The following is a 16,659-nucleotide window of genomic DNA, read 5'->3' as shown; positions in this document are numbered from 1 at the left end:
AGGATCATAATTTGGCCTACAGAAAGTTACCATATGAATTCTTTAACAAAGTGTTAAAATAATTTTTGTGACAGTGGACTTTGCCTAGTTTCAACTGGAGTAAAGCACTCTATCTAGCATTGTTTTGGCACTCTGTTAAGAATGTGTGTGTGTGGTTTTTTTTTAAGTATTTGAAAAGATGCATGAAATACAAAATACAGCTCTTGGAAAAATTATAATTACACAATTAGGGCTGCAAAGAGCATTTTTCAAAATATATTAAATTATGTTCTTTCAGTGAAGTTCAGAAATATTTTACTTTAGCATCATGGAAGAGTTAAAGCAGAATGTACGTAGTTTCTGTTCCTGTAAAACTTTTTGCAGGAATAGGACTGGCTCGCACGAGTGATCCTCTTTGACTCCTCTTACGATATTGTGCTAAAGAAATTTATAAAAGAGCCAACATCATAACTGCTGCAAAAAGGTTTGGAGGACCTTGTCTCACTATTTGCAGAGGGTGCCAGTAGCCAAGGTCTTTCTCTGCAGTGCAGTTGTGATAGTGCTGAATTCTTTCCTTAATGGTATAGTGGTTAATTCAAATTCTTAGTTTCTGGTGCTTATATTGTGCCTTATAACACATGGATATAATTTCAACTGCCTTTAGGATAAGTTTTATAAGTCTCTCTGATATTTGGCTTTGAAATACAAGATAAGTTTTCTTTATTGTTGCAATGCAATGCTGGCAACAACTTTCTTGGTTTTTGATGCCATTCTGATTACGCAGCCCTTCTGTTTATTGCTAGAGTCTTTCTTGATGTTTTTCCACTCATCATAATGTCATGCAATTATTTTCATTTCATATTTCTCCTCTTAAATCCTTGAAGCATCATAATCTGTCCATCATGTTAATCTGTTTTATTTGTTGAAGTCACTGTGTGTGAAGCCAGATTATATCTCTCAATGTGTTTGTGTGGTGAGAGTCTGTGTCAGCAAATTGTTTTTTTAGTTATCTCAGCAGTAAAGCTGGTAGGAACAATTGAAGGGACACAATCCATGTAAATACAGTGAATTAAAAAATATGGGGACGTGACTGAGTTTTTCATCTGACCCCTGATTTTTTCCGTGTGTTTTATCTTGAGGTTTTATGATGTTTAAGAGCGTTTGCCTTTTCCTTCTGTGATCAAATTTGGTCTAAATTCCAAATCGATCAATATCTGCCTACTTACTTTCACTGGCTTTGCATCAGTCTCTATTTACCTACTCAGGGTAAATAGTTATAGTGTACAAGATACTGATAAATTATCAAAATAAGCCCCCCAAAACTATAGAAAAGTATTTTCCTTTTAGATATTCAAATTGACTCAATGGCTCTTGAAAACTGCAGTAGACAGAGCAGTTCCAAACAGAAATGCCTTTAAGCTGAGGCTATCCTTCTAAGCCTGCTGATAATGTTTGTCAGTTGACCTTAGACTTGATTTATCAATAGCTTTTGCACCAGTATAGTGATCTTTGGTATAATTGCATGGTTCCTTACTGAACATAATTATATTAGAACCCTCCATTTGAAAGCAGTTGTATTGTTTTATAGTTTTTTCTCTTCAGTCCCTGAAAGAAAAGATTGGATGTAGTGATACTGTATCTGCTTAAATTGTATAGTTAAACAATTCAAAGTTTGAACATACACAAGTCCTTGGGGAGAGGTGATTGTATGATAGCTTTAAAGGCTGCTGAGCAACATCTCTGATCTGTGCTGTGTTGAGAGATATGAACTGGTTAATTCATTGCTGATCGTGTTTATTCATTGTTTTGCTTGTTTTCTTTTGTTGTTCCACCCAGCTCTAAGAATCCACAACTTCACTGTGCTTCCTTCCCATAACTCTACCTTTGTATATACCAATGACTCTGCCTACTCTAACTTCTCTGCAACTGTAGGTGAGGATTTGCATATTTTTTTGTTCCACGTTTGTCAAGCTTGGAAGGTTCTTATGCACTGGATTCAAAGTTAAAAACGGGCTTTTGGTTCAAGCGGTCGTGTGGTACAGTTTCTTTTATGCTTACGTTGATGTAAATCGAAAAGCACTCCTGCAGCATTACCTGAATTACTATGAATTTTTTGGGATAGGCATCCTGATGCTCAGCATTGCATGGAAGGATGGGCCCCAGAGGCCTTCCAAAGTCTCAGATATTTGTATTAAGGTTAAAAGAAATGGACATTTCAGAGGAATACGTACGAACAAAAAGACTGACCTTTTTCAAGGTTAAAAGGAAAAAACATTTCACCAGTGTATAGCCCTTTTTAAGGGACCCATTAGGAAAGACAAACATAACCAATTTTGCAAAGCCTGTAAGTAAGATCTCTCCAGTTATGACATCTTTGATTAACATATAGACACAAAAACAGACACAAGTCTTATAGAGGTGTGCTCTTCTAATGACTTTTTTAAAATGTCAACATGAGCCAGGAGATAAAAGGAAGAACAGAAAATGACAACTCCCCAGGCAGAAACATAGCAAATTGGAAAGTGGTTGCAACTGCACTAGCATAAACTCAAAGTAATTGAACTGAAGTCACTAGGACTGCTCTAGATTTATATTAGTGCAGCTGCAATTGAAATCTGACCTGTCGTCCACCTTACAATTAGGTATCAACTCGCATCTAGTCATTGGAAAGTCTGACTGAAGGAGAAGGATGAAAATGTTAGACCTGTCATTTGGGCTGCTCAAATGCTAGGTGGTTTATATTAGACTAAAACCACTATTTTTCTGCTTTAACTGTAAAAGCATGTTGGCAAACCTGAACTCTATTAATAATGAACTTCAAATGACCCTGATTCTTTTCAGTCCTCACTTCTCTGCTTTATAGGCCATTTGCATAGTTCTCACATAATAAGATACGTTCAATATGAGCATTAAAGAGAGCGACATCAATGGCAAAGGAAATGCTATGGAAACAGGAATGCATTACCTTAGAGGATTTATTCTGGCTCAATTAATTTAGAATTTAAGTGACTCAAAGAGAATTTAGAAATGTTTACTTCAGTCCATAATACTTATTCTCTCAAAGTTTTTAAAGAAGCTAAACTTTATTTGTCAATTAGAGATAGGTCTTGACTCCTTGCTCAAAGGGAAGGAAAGATGCATGAAAACTGCCCGATATTTACAGAGAGATTTGGGATGAAGCAAGAAAATATTTGGATGTAAATTCACTGAAGGCTACACCATGCTGTTCCTGTTTCCTTGAGTGGTTTACCCGACAGATGGGCTAGCACCATGACTTATGTCTGCTTTCTCTCCGCAGTCCTACTGGTTGTCTACAACTCAAAGATGAGATTCCCTTTCACATCGGATGCTATTGCATGAGGGCATGCACCACCTTGAGTCAGCAGCAATAATACTCCCTATTACTGTTCTAGATAGAGAGTCTGACCATAGCACTGCCTGTTTGTGCTATTGGTATGATTTGCGCTGCGTTCTCTTGTGCAAAGAGGCTTCTGTTAAGCTGGATGAATGCACAGAGATAGAGGAAAGTCCCTTATGTCACTACAGGCACATCTTAGACTATTAACAATAGCTACCTGATTTCCCCTATGACGACATTACGATTTCAAGTATCAAGCAGAACCTAGCAGGCAATTTCTTTTCTTCTGAGCAGGCAAAGACCATGTTCTCCTTGCTGGTGTTGCCTGTGGAAGAGCTCTTATCCTAACACTGTTTTTCAGAAGAAAGTATAGAGGAGGGTCATGAAACACATGGTCCTGAATCCTTGCAATCCTTGCAGAACCCCTGTCACAACAGTATTAACGCTGCGCCCAGGGTGAAATCCAAACTGGACAATTGCATTCTGTCTGCTCAGAAATGAAGTTAAATTGTGTATTCTGTAGCATACAGACTTTTTAACTCTAATTTTTTTGACTGTGATTTCTTATTGCCTTCACTGCTAAAGATTCCCCCCTGCCCCAGGGGTAGATGATTGAACTTCTCACTATGTTATTACTCAGCTGGAGTATTGACTTTCAGATCTCAGGGATATTTTCTACAGAGAATCAAGTGTCTTGTCCGTATGTGGTGTGGTGTGGGGGGTTGTATTGGTATGGCTCATGTGCCCAAGTTACTAGGAGACAAATGAACTGTTTCTAGGAGCGAACTCAATAGAAAATCGCAATCAGAAATCACAAGACAATTAGTCATTAAATATTAGACAAAGAAATAGCTTTTCCAATGATAATGCTGGCATACAAGTGGATGTCTAAAAATGATATTAGTGCCTCTTGAATACAGCTGATCAAATATATTTCACTGACACTTTTTTTTAATGAAAAGTGGCTTTGGTCATTTTTGAAAGGGAATGTGGAATCTTGTTGGGGGGGGAATAATCTATTCTGTTGTATATTTTTGATAGATTGACTTTCTTGACTATCTCTAATGTTTAACAATAAGACAAATACCTATGTAAAGTGTCCTGTATTCAGAAATCTGGAAAGTGTAAATTTTATTCGGACTATTTTGAAACAATGTTTTTTTGGCTGTATTATTTCAGCTAAACAGTTTATTTAGTGAAGCAAGAATCTGACTGAGGGATGCAATTACAATTTTTATGAACTTGAAATGTAAGAACTGCAATCTATATGGTTCCTTTTTAAAAAACAAACAAAAGACCCCCCCTTGTAGATGGTATCAGATGAACGTATAAGGTGTATGAGTGTTAAAATCATGTTTCCATGAAATTTTAATTCATATATACGTTAAAAACTATTTTACTTTTACTTCTTTAGATATTGTAGAAGGAATGGTGAACAAAGGAATTTATGTCACTGAAAAGAAAGGAGTTACCTTTCTGTTCTTTGGAAGCTACCAAAATTCTTGCATTAGTAACCCAGAAGTTTGTGGACCTGAAGGTCAGTCAACTCAATCATTTCTATTTGATCTTATTATGCTGTTTAGTTATGTCATTAAACATATCTCATCACTGGGAAATGAACTCTCTACAATTCTAATGTTTGACGCTTCTCTTTATTGACTTAAGTCAATTAAGTGCTGATTGCTGAAAAACTAGTCTTTTCCAACTGCAATTTAAATTAGGATTAATAACCAGTTACTCAAATCATTGATCTATATAACTAGTATAAGCAAACAGAAACAAGCTTACAGTGCCCAATATCCTTCCTGTGACACAAACATTAGTTCCTATAAGAAACAGATAAGCTGTCTTATAGGTTTCAAATTTAGGAGACTAGGTTTTCCAGTGTGATCTCTTAGCAGGAATGTTTTTTCAGACTTACTTTAGGAGGTAACAATTTTTACATTTCTGCTGTCTGAGAATTCGTTTATCCCATTAATTGTTTGAATCCTTCCCTCTTCCTCTTCCCTTTCTTCCTCTTGGGCAAAGGTCACAAAATAATAGGTGTAATAAGGGTGCCCAGGTTTGGCAATATGTTATCTTAGAGAAGATGATTAAAAGTCTGACTGAACAAAATGGTCACTAGCAGAAAACGGTCACTAGAGAAACTTAAAATTCATTAAAAGTAGAAGGATCTGTGGAAGCTGGTGGCTCTCTATACATAACCTCCAGTAGTCCCTGAATCTAAATAGCACTGTTAATACAGAATTTTCTTGCTTTTATTGATTTAGGCCATCTTTTAAACTGGTAACATTGCATGAAACAGGGTTTATTTTGAGCTGCTATAGTAAGAGCTGTGTATTAACATTTTAGGAAAGTAGAAAAAAACCTCATATAAGCAGATGGTATACAGGTACTGCCTGAGAGTATTAGAAAAGGTAATTGAGTATTCTACTGCAGGCATATTTTTTTTACACACATCTTTTAATATATTTTTTCCATACCACTGGGGAACAAAAATCTAAAATCCTAAGACAGTATAACATAATCAGAATAATTTACTTTTATAGTACTAGAGCTCTTCCAATACTTCACAAACAAGAACATTAAAACCATAAAACACTGAAATGTTCAGCAGATAAAATGTGAAAAGAAGAAATCATATAAACAATGAATACTTATTCACTATAGCAGTTTTTTTTTTAAGCCCCCCCTCCCTTACCCGTGCCAAAAAACCCACCCCTTTTTCTAAGGAAAAATGCTTCTTTTTCTCTGAATCAAATGAAACCTGTGGCAATGGTAAGCTGTAATTTTACCCAAGCCTGCAGTTGCTTAAACATATCTTGATGTTCACTGGTTGTATTTGGTGTTAAGTAGAGTTAAGCAAGGAATATCTTCTGCGGTTGTCTTGGGATCTTTCCGGATGATTACAACCTAAATCTTTAGGAAATAAAAATCCCAATAGTTTTTTTTTTTCTAGCCTAAACTTAGTAAAGCTTCAGCACTGTTATTTGGACTTGAGAAAGTCTTTTTTTAAATGTTGAAATGTTCCTTCAGTCCCCCACCCCCACTTCTTTTGCAGGTAAGTTTTAAATAATGGCTTCTCTGAAAAGTTTTGGGCTAATTAAATTGGTATTTTTAGCCAAAGCAAATATTTGTGAAAGATGCAAGAGAAGAGCTGTTTTTTTAATCATTAGTTTGAACGTAGTAGAAATTAGATTTAGTCAATATATATGAAACAAAAAGACAGCAGCCCTATGCAGAACATAGAATTTCATAAAGCTATGTATTGGACCAGATTTGCTACAGTTAAAGTCATCTTCAGATTAGCCTTATGAAATGTTCTCCATCCGAATGCAGTGATTCTGTGTATTGGTAAACATTATTAGTAGTATTTTAACAGTGTATGCAGCCACTATTACACTATAGTATGGTGCCTCTCATTTGAAATGTAGTTATATTTAAACTATTCTTCAGAGATGGTACACTGGTAAATGAAAAATAATGAGACTTCTACAAGACCAAGGAAGTCGGTTTTGGAGCAGGTGACTGATATGAGCTTTGCAATTTCCAGAGGAAACTGGCTTTCCTGCCCTCCCTGTGTTTCCTTCCTGCTTGAGCCTTTCAGCATAATGAGAAGTTTCTTCAAGGTTCAATTTCTTACCACTTCATAAAATAAGTGAAGCATCCTAAGCCAGAGTTAAGATGGAAGAAATAAATAAACAATGATATATTTAGCTAAAAGCAGAACTTACCTGCCTTAGGTTTATGTGGGCATCTAGTGAGAAAAGATGTAATTTATGTTTGACCAAAAATATTTTTTGTATTCTATCAAGCTGTCTGGGGGGAAAAATTACTTTTTAAAATTCCAGTAGAATTATTGTATGGCTTACAATGAGCTTTATTTTTGCATTCTTCACTTATGAAGTGATGAAATCCATGTAAGGGGGAGGGAGGTCTATAATTTTTGCTGGAGGCTGTTACAGTAGCTACAGGATCATCCAATAGGACAGACACTAGTCAAAGATAGTGGAGACCAGTTCCACCACAGACTTGTTGTATAACTTAATCTTTATCTGCATCGCTTAAACTTCAACTGCCCATTTATAAACAGGAGACAACAGCATTCCGCTGCCTTACAGGAGTGTTGTGAAGATGCATGGAAGAAGATTGTGAAACACTTTGATAGAGGAACCTCTTTAACAGGCATAATAAAATACATGAACATAGTCAGCCTTGATGGCTCTTTTACCAGGACTGTGAAGGACAGCATGTAGGGACAAGGGAAATGCACGGCTTTCTGGAAAAAGAGTTGGATCAGTGTTTCAACCTGTTACTGGTATGCTAGAAAAGCCAAAGCAAGAACCCAGACTTGCCCGCAGATGAGGGTTTTGCAATGTATTTGCAACAGATCTCAAATTCTTGTGTTGGGAGTTCACTGCATTTATAACTTTCAACCCCTGTACATCAAGATCTGGCAAACTCAGGCTGTTCATAGACATTAATCAGTATATGAGGCTAATGATAATTAATTAGCATGTCCTTGGTGATTATTTTATCATATATACAGTATTTTGGGAATGGTGTATAGATAATATAAATTGGGCACTGTCATGTGGATAAACAAAGATCACTTAGATAGGAAGATACCTACATATCTGAATACTTATTCTTCAATAATATAAACTTTAACATTTCTGCTAAGTTAGTGTGACAAAATATGTGGAATAGTATAAAAAAACCATGTTCAGAGTAGCGGGGGGAAATATTTCTGACTAGTGAGCTGATATGTCTGAGGCATTGCCATCTTTAATCATAAAATTATGAAACATAATTCTTTGGTTTTAACAAGAAAAGTACATAATAGTTTGAGGGCCTCATTAACTTGAGCTGGGCTAGCTGGCAGCAAATTGGCAAAGTTTATACTGCCTGGGCAGCCTGCGAACGCTACTGACTATAAAATCATCCAGACAGATATTGTGACTACATGTCAAAAGAGCATGGTCAACAGGTTAAGGGAAGTGATTATTCCCGTCCATTGAGCACTCAACAGACTGTATCTGAAGTACCAAGTCTACCTCTTGCTCCCCTTGCTTCTCTGTACAAAAGAGATGCTGACTAACTGGAGTGAGTCCAGGAGAGGCCTACTGAGCTAAGAAGGGGGCTGGATGACATGACATAGGAGAGGAGGCTGAAGCTTTTCTCTTTATCGTGAAGAGAATGCTAAGGGCTCTCTTCAACTACTAGATGGGTGGTTATAGAGGAAAATGGAGCTGAACTATCTTGGAGGTACACAGTAGAAGTGTGAGAAGCAACAGAGACAAGTGGTAATAAGGGGAATTCTGTATAGATCTAAGAAAAATCTTTATGAGGAAGGTGGCTAAACGTTGGGACAGTTTGCGCAGACAGCTTGTGAGATCTTCATCTTGATGATGTTAAACTTGGCTGAACCCTGTGCAGCCTGACATAACTCTGAATTTGCCCCTGCTTTGAGCAGGAGGTTAAATTAGATGATCTGCAGGGGTCCTTTCCAGCTTAATTCTATGATTTTATGAGGTAAAACCTCTTCCACTTCTGTACTCTGTTGTAAGCATTTTCTCAACCTGCACTGAACTTGGGTTTTATTCTTAGCACTTTGTGTTATAAATTCTGAGATGAACATTTTTAGGAGCAGTTTAGTTCTAACTGCTTTCTTTGTAATTGCATTTGACTGCAGAGTCTCTTTACAGCAGAGGCAGTGTGAACTTGTGAAGTGGGAGGAACATTTGATTTGAAACTTACATTTCAGTTGAGCATTTTGAGGTAACCTTTATTGAAGAAATAAGCAATCTTTAGAGAAATCATATTTGTTCACTCTTGTGTGATATGAAGATCTCTTCAGGTTTACTGAAAAATAGCAAAACTTACAGTGAATTTAACAGGATTACTTGTGAACAAAGTAATCGTGTGTGCAAGGATTGCATTCACGCTTTGGAAGGGATATTTTGATTTTTATCAGAATTTTGACTGTGGCTCTGTATGTGATATCCCTTTCTTTTACATTGGTTCTTTGCTTTCCGCAATTAGCGGATTACTGAAATTTGAAAACACAGGTGATAACATGCTTATAAGAATTAAAGTATAATTAGCAATGGATGCTACTTGGTAAGCATAGGCATGTTGGCAGCCAGGCAGCATATCAATAGCCTGGAAGCAGTCAATGTGCTGCTTCTTGCTCTGCTGGCGTTGGGTGAATGTTGAAGAAAGGTGTAGATGCTGGGGGAGGAAATGAAGACGTGAAGGCAGCTTGTGTTTTGACGAAGATCACAGGAGGAAAGGGGATCACAGGAAGATGAGATTTTTGCAGTGGTAATGAAAATAGATGAAGAACTAAAGGGAATGGAAGGATAAATCTTAGGAGGGAAGACTTCATTATTTTTGGTGCTCAGAAACTTTAGTTTCAACTGAGAGAAGCTACTCAGGAAGCAGTGGGCATTACTATGTGCTGGGTATGTGACAGTGTGATGCAAAAACCAAGGAATAGATGTTAATTCGGTTTAAACTGTTAAAGCATTGTTGATTCCAAAAACGCTGTCCTTGTTTATGCTAGCGGATGATCTGTCCTTTCCACTCTGTGTTCTACAGTATTGGAAGCTTTTAATTCTTCTTTTTTTGTTGTTGTTGTTCATTTAAAATCCCATCACTTGCTTCCATCAGGAGTAACGTTTTCCTTTTTCTGGAAGACTCAAGATCAGCAGGCTAAGTTTCCCCCTGCCTCTGGTGGACAAGTAATTTCCAGTGGTTTCAAAATCTGCTCAAACGAAGGTGAGGGCTCAGTGGAATTTTACACCCGTGGAAATGCAATGATGAAATGGAAAGCAAGCTTTAGTCCACCAGGTAAAGATCACCTTTTCTTCATTCATTTCTTTGTTATGCTTTGCTTTATTCTTTCAGAGAGATATAATGTTAAGAATACAACTCCAGGAAAGAGAAGTAGGCTTGGGACAGGAGAGGGGAGAAGAAAAAGATACAGCTCAGCCTCAGAGCTCTCTTGATGTGGGGAGAGAGAAAGGGTGAATTGATGCCATTCAGTAAATATTCTTGGACCTGTACTCCAAGAGTTCCTAAAGTCTCTTGACATCAATAGATTAATGGGTGCTTACATGGAAACAATGGAGTGAGGAATGCATGTTAATCCCTAACAGTTCTCAGTATATTCTAAAACTGTATATGTGTGATGCTATAGTGCCTCCCAAATTGAGATTTCATTTGATGACTATCTTACTATATGTTCAGTGGTTTGGCCATTTAGTTATCTGTTAAGTATCAAGTTTTGTATGCCTTGCATGGTATTAATAAACACTTTTTTAACAGAAAATACCTTCCTGCTTCTATCTTTGATGTAAACTGTGTATTGTTGGGAAAAGGCATTACCTGATGACTGGAACGAATTCTTGGATCCTGATAATGCCACTGGCAGTCACTAAATTTTTTTTTAAATTTAACTACTTTTAGACTGGGAAAATACTACTTTCTTCACCGTAACAGAGCTATACAGCTTAATAAGCCAGTTTAGAAATGACATTTTAAGATGAGCTGTTAAAAGGGAAGAGTAACTTGTGTATCTGTGAATTATTCTAGCCACGTAAAAATGAATGTTATGTTTTGGGCCTCTGAAGTATAATAAAAACAGACAACTTCTAGCTTATCTATTTGCCTGTTGTCCAGTTCTTGCAGTCTTTATGCAGTTGTTGCTGAATGGAGAGTTTTTGAGTCAGTTTTGGAGAGACTTCAAATCTAATTTATGCAACTTCAGTGATCCCAAATAAGAGTTCAGGCAAAAGCTAACAGGCATTCTGCTGAAGTATGGACTTCCCCATGTGTATAAAGATTAACATACATGACACCAGTGTTCCATAACTGTTAGCACTTCCTATGTAGCTCTATAGCATTGCAAAAGTTAGTAAAAACTTAGCGACTAGGAAAGACTCTAAATGGAATTGACTCATGGATTTTGCTGTGACTATCAATATTTTGCAGGTCCTTATTGGACACACATTCTCTTCACTTGGAAATCAAGAGAAGGGCTGAAGGTCTATGTCAATGGAACTCTAAATACAACTGATCCAGATGGGAAAGTTTTCTATGATTATGGAGACCCCAGTGCAAATCTGCTGACTGGGACAGAAGGGGATCAAACTAAGCGCTATGTGAATGGGGCATTTGATGAGTTCATTATATGGGAACGGGCACTCACCCCCAATGAAATTGAGCAGTACTTTACAGCTGCTATTGGTGAGTGTATGTACTGTTGTTGTCATAAGTCTTCTGTAAAGGTGCTGACTTTAAGTCTGGGTTTTTTTTGCTGCTGTTTTACAACTTTCAGCTATTGAATATACTTTTTTGGAGGCTGACAAAAATGCAAGTATAAATGCCAGTGAAACTTTCAACTGTCTCTGTGTGCTTTTCATCTCATTTTCCTTTTAAAATGTCAACAAAGGTTACCAAAACCGGAAGTATGTAGCCATTGTTAGACCCCATAGGATCAAGAGAAGAGAAGCAGTAATTAGACTTGGGGTAGAATAGAACACTGATTGCAGATTTTTAAATTGCACTCTAGTTGCTGTGTAACTTAAAGCCAGCTCAGCTTCTTAGTGCGTTCTTAGTGTGATCCCAGAAGATACGGATGATAATGCTTATCTTCCCAGTTCCTGGAAGGATGAAGACTTAACTCATGTATGCTTGTGAACTATAACAACGGTATTAGCTGAAATAGAATGCGTAAGAGTGAAACAATTGAGATTTCAACAAAGATGTCAGACTTGCAAGACAATGGCCAGTAAACTCCATCAGCCGTTCTATGGATCATTATTATAAACCTTTTACTATCAGAAAGGCTTGTTGATATAAAGTGCTCGTGTGTAAGTAGCAATTAGAAAACATCCAGTTCTGAACTAAAGCTATGGGGCATCTTAACCACTTGACTTCGTGAGCAATTTTGCTGCTTTCATATATTTTTACTAGACTGTTGAGATCTAAAGCAGTTAAACCTGTCACTCTTGTCCTTTAAAACCAATGGAAACCACTTTCACATCAAGCTCTTTGAAAAACACAGCACTTCTGATGAAACCCTCAAAATGAGAATGCATGCATTTGACTTCCAGGTTTGATTGCAGCAATCCAGTTTATTTAGGATTGAACCCACTGAAAAAACCTCCAGCTCGTATATAATGGAGCAATCTATTTGCTTTGCAATGCAAATCAATTACTTTCAAAAATTTTGCATTTTAAAAAGTGATTCTTATGTCTTCAGGCAGTCTGCTTTGGAGAGTATTCATTTAAAACCAGAAATAGTATATATTTTCTGTTCTCTGCTTAAATCTTAATTAAATTTTATTAACTTTATAACATTCAAGTCATGTTGGAAAAATTGCTGTTGTACCTGGCTGTTGTATCTTTCACAACAAACTAGGGTTACTATAACCTATCCAACCCAGAGCCACCATAAATCACGTTCCTGGATTTAATGCAACAGCAGAAGAATGCTATGTTGCTAAACTCAAGAGGCGTGGATTTTCAAATTGACCTGACCCATTTATATATGTGCCCTGTTTCACTGTCAGAGGTATGACTTATATAAATACAAAGAGAACTACTCTTTTTAACCCCTTAAATTCTTGTGAATGCGCAGCCATCCTTGGAAGTATTCCACTCTTCTAGCCTCCTATCTTCATTCTAACAAATAAAGCATCATGGAAAGCTTTTTCTATGAATGCAAATCCTGTTCTGAGGTTAAATTTGTAATTATTCCCTGTATTCATGTGGTTTGGAAACCATGGAACAAGTTTGTGTCCACATTATTATGCATTAGGACATTGCAGTCTTACGGGAGGTTATGGCGGTCAGAGTGTTTGATTGCTGAATGTTAATGCTTGCAGCTGAGGCTTTCAAAGACTTCAGAAAGAACTGGGTACTCAGATTCTGCTGAAGTCTAAATTTAAAGAGTTAGACAGAATTTTGTCTGCATCTTCTCTCTCCATTCCTGTTGTGTTTTTTTTGAAGTAGTATAGCAAGTTCTCCAAGTGATTTATGTTTTGAGATGGTCCTATTGTGCTGTGCGACTTTGCGAGTTTGCTGTAATTTGCATGACATGAAATGCTTTTTTTTCCTCATCTTCTCTCAAAGCCGTAGTTCATAGGTCTTCAGGGTTATCTGAAGCAGGGTTATCAATTTTCAGTGGAAAATCTAAAATTTCTAGTCTCTTAATTAAAAGGTTGATGTGTGTTTTCTGGGGGCTTAAGATTAGAATGGAAACAAACTCTAGGTATAATTTCTGTAAATGTTATGAACTTTAAGCAAATATTTTAAGTGCTCAAGTGATTCTCAGCACCTGAGAAATGTGGAGTATTGACTTTTGCTTTTTTACTCGGTGACATGGACTGATCAGTGTGTGTGTGTGTTTTTGTTTTTGCTTTTTTTTTTAATTTCCATCTTGATAGATGCAATTGGGACATTCTCAGGAAGCAAGGAATGTTACAATAGTAATCAACATAGTAAACGAAAGTCGGCCTTGGCATCTATTTATTGACCTTGGAGACTTAAAACCAGGGGCGAAGCTGGGCTACTGTGGTCTGACATAAGAAAATTAATAGGACAGCTTGTGTTTTTTAATAGAAGGAATGATCATGTTCTTTTTGGATGTATGAAAAAAATGTGACCAGTCTATACCACTACTGTTTGATTTTGCCCAGGAGTGTGATATTTCGGCACATAAATTCTTGGGAAGACATAGATTAGAAGAAAATTTTATTTCGCTATCACAAATGACCCATAAATCTCCTTGCACAGAGAGGAATCAATATGTTTAAAATTGAACAGCTGGAAACCATCCAAAATCGAGTTTATTCTTTTTTGTCTTGACAAATCACTTATGACATGCTCATATGGTAATTTTCAATGGATATAGTTCTGGTGGGTGACGTTTATTAGTAAAGCTAGATAAATGGCAACCTGACTGTTGCTTGAAATCAACTCAGATACTTAGTAGAGACATTATCTACAATATGCTCATACTCCTAGTGGAGGCTGTATTTTGCCTGCTTGACCCCTGGTACTTTTTCAATGCAAAACTAACATGCCCCATAGGCTTTAATATGCCCCTGTATCTATAGATGTTTGTATCCTGTTTGAGGGTGGTGCCTTGTTTTCATTGCAAGCAACAGAAGGATTTTCATTGGCTTTGAGTATTTCTTAAAGATTTTTGCTGAAAGTCACCTTCTGATTTAACCTTCATGTATGTGACCTTTTTTTAGCACTCAAGCAATTTAGACTCAAGACATAATTATTTAGACAACACTAGCGTCTGGAAACTATAGCTGAGCCCTGAGTCTCATTTTTATCCAGTGTCTGTATGTCCACAGTCCCTGTTCTAAAGAGTGTATAATCTAAACAGAGAGCCTAGGACAGGTGACTGAAGTACCAGAAGGTCATGAGTGAGATTTTCAGAAGTGCCTATAGACTCTTTATTCTTCATAAGGCATAGGGAATTTTGAAAACTTTGCCCTAAATAGCCTACCAAAGTGTCTGTGACAGAGCTAGAGAAGGAAGTTTGATGTCAATGTTTTAATCATGCAGTTTTCTTTTTTTAATAGAGGGATTTTCCATGAATTGCAAATAACACTGAAATTCCTGATTGCAAAGAAAGTTTTAACTAAGCGTTTAAGATTTGTATTAGGTTGCAAAATTCAATTGTAGAAAGGTGGGAGGGGGGAATAAATTGAGAAGAACAGCAGAAGAAATTGTTTAAACAAGCCTCCAGTACTGGAAATAAGTAAAATGCAAACAGCAAGTATGATGGCTTCTAGTTAGAACTGATCCAACCTGAGGTGGGAATACAGTTTTAGTAAACTCTTTCTTGTTCGTATGTATGTATTAAAGCAGCCTTTATTTTCCCCAGGTGTACAAGTTGTGCTTTCTTCAACACTTCCATGGCCTATGATGACAACCACTACAAGGCCTGTGGTATGACGGTCCTCATAACTCTTTATTGTAACATTAGAATGTGTGTATGTTACAAAGGGTTACAGATCCTCCACAATTTAGTTTTTGTTAATGGCATTTGTTTTAGTACCCCAATTATAAAGGTTTTCAGATGTGCATAAGGAGAATTTTCAGTTACTAAGTGAAGATGGGCAAACTACAGAATCCTTAATAAAAGAATAGGATTGCACTAGGACAGATGCAGGGAATTCACTGTTAAAGACAAATCTATTTTCTATATACAAAAATGAAAAACTAAAATTTCTGAAATATTTCAGTGTCTCCTGTAGATATAGGAGGATATTCAAAAATGTTAATATTTTTGCTTATTTTGATAGCCAGTTTTTCTAATTTCCAAAGAATAGAACTAGTTTTCATCCGTTTAGAAAATGTTGAAAGAGTTAAAATTAAATAAAAATGTGTAGTCTAGGTACAATTAGTCAGCCTATGTGCAAATAGCTGTTGCAGCTTATTTTCACTTGCCTGATATCTGTAGTGTCAAAATTCTGTTAGTTATCTCGTTCAGAGACTTTCAGGAAACCATGGCAGATATGACCTGAAGTGCTAATGAAAAAAGCCATGTGTGTCTCTGATTCAGATAACTCTTATCTATCTGTTCTTCATCTGCTTTCCTTTTTCCCTTGGTTTACCTAGTTTCTTCTGTGTAATCCCAGTGGTCATACTAGGCTGTGTTCTATCCAACGAGGAGAAAAAAGACGGGGTCAGAAACCTGCTTTTTTTAGCTTTAGGGCTGGAGAAACACATAAGACAAGTCTTGAAGTTACATTGCTTGACAATGCTGTAGTGATTCTCAGAGAATGACAGACTGTCTCTGAACTCCCTTGAGGCTAAAAACATAAATAATAACTGCCTATTCCAAAAAGTTCTGATGAGTTCTCTCCCCTGCAGCTGTCTACAAATGCCTATCATCCCATCATAACTAATCTGACTGAGGAAAGAAGAAACTTCCACTTCCCAGATACTATGCTGAACTACCTAGAAAACATATCATTCAGCTTGCCCGACAAATCCTTGTCAGAAAATACTGCTCTACACCTGACTGAGGTAAAATTTTCAGATCTGTGGGTGAAGCCAGGTGAACTTGCTCCAGAAGCTGAAACATAGAATGCAGCTTTGACAATTTTTGCTGATTGCAAAATATACATATGAAAAAAGCTAGAGCTATTTTAATAAGTGTCAGAACATGAGCTTCAACTAGAGAAAATGACTTAAAGGTCTGGGACATTATTTAATACTTAAATTCTAAACCTTTGGAACCATGACTACAGATTAAAAATAACTATGTAGTTAAGCAGGCAACAGAG

At 36.7% G+C, this 16,659-nt stretch overlaps 1 protein-coding gene across 1 annotated transcript in view; it reads left to right on the top strand.

Annotated features, from left to right (window-relative positions):
- Positions 1-16,659, top strand: part of ADGRD1 (adhesion G protein-coupled receptor D1) — a 171,162-nt gene that overhangs the window by 8,568 nt on the left and 145,935 nt on the right. Inside the window, exons 6-11 of the mRNA XM_009666669.2 lie at positions 1,816-1,911; positions 4,752-4,874; positions 10,013-10,192; positions 11,336-11,590; positions 15,252-15,316; positions 16,244-16,399. Of these exons, the coding sequence (XP_009664964.1) occupies positions 1,816-1,911; positions 4,752-4,874; positions 10,013-10,192; positions 11,336-11,590; positions 15,252-15,316; positions 16,244-16,399 (875 nt within the window). The remainder of the gene's footprint in view (positions 1-1,815; positions 1,912-4,751; positions 4,875-10,012; positions 10,193-11,335; positions 11,591-15,251; positions 15,317-16,243; positions 16,400-16,659) is intronic.

This window comes from Struthio camelus, chromosome 17 (genome assembly GCF_040807025.1).
Source record: "Struthio camelus isolate bStrCam1 chromosome 17, bStrCam1.hap1, whole genome shotgun sequence".
Lineage (NCBI taxonomy): Eukaryota > Metazoa > Chordata > Aves > Struthioniformes > Struthionidae > Struthio > Struthio camelus.
Note: the sequence above shows the minus strand (reverse complement) of the source record. Positions and strands in the feature narration are given on the sequence as shown.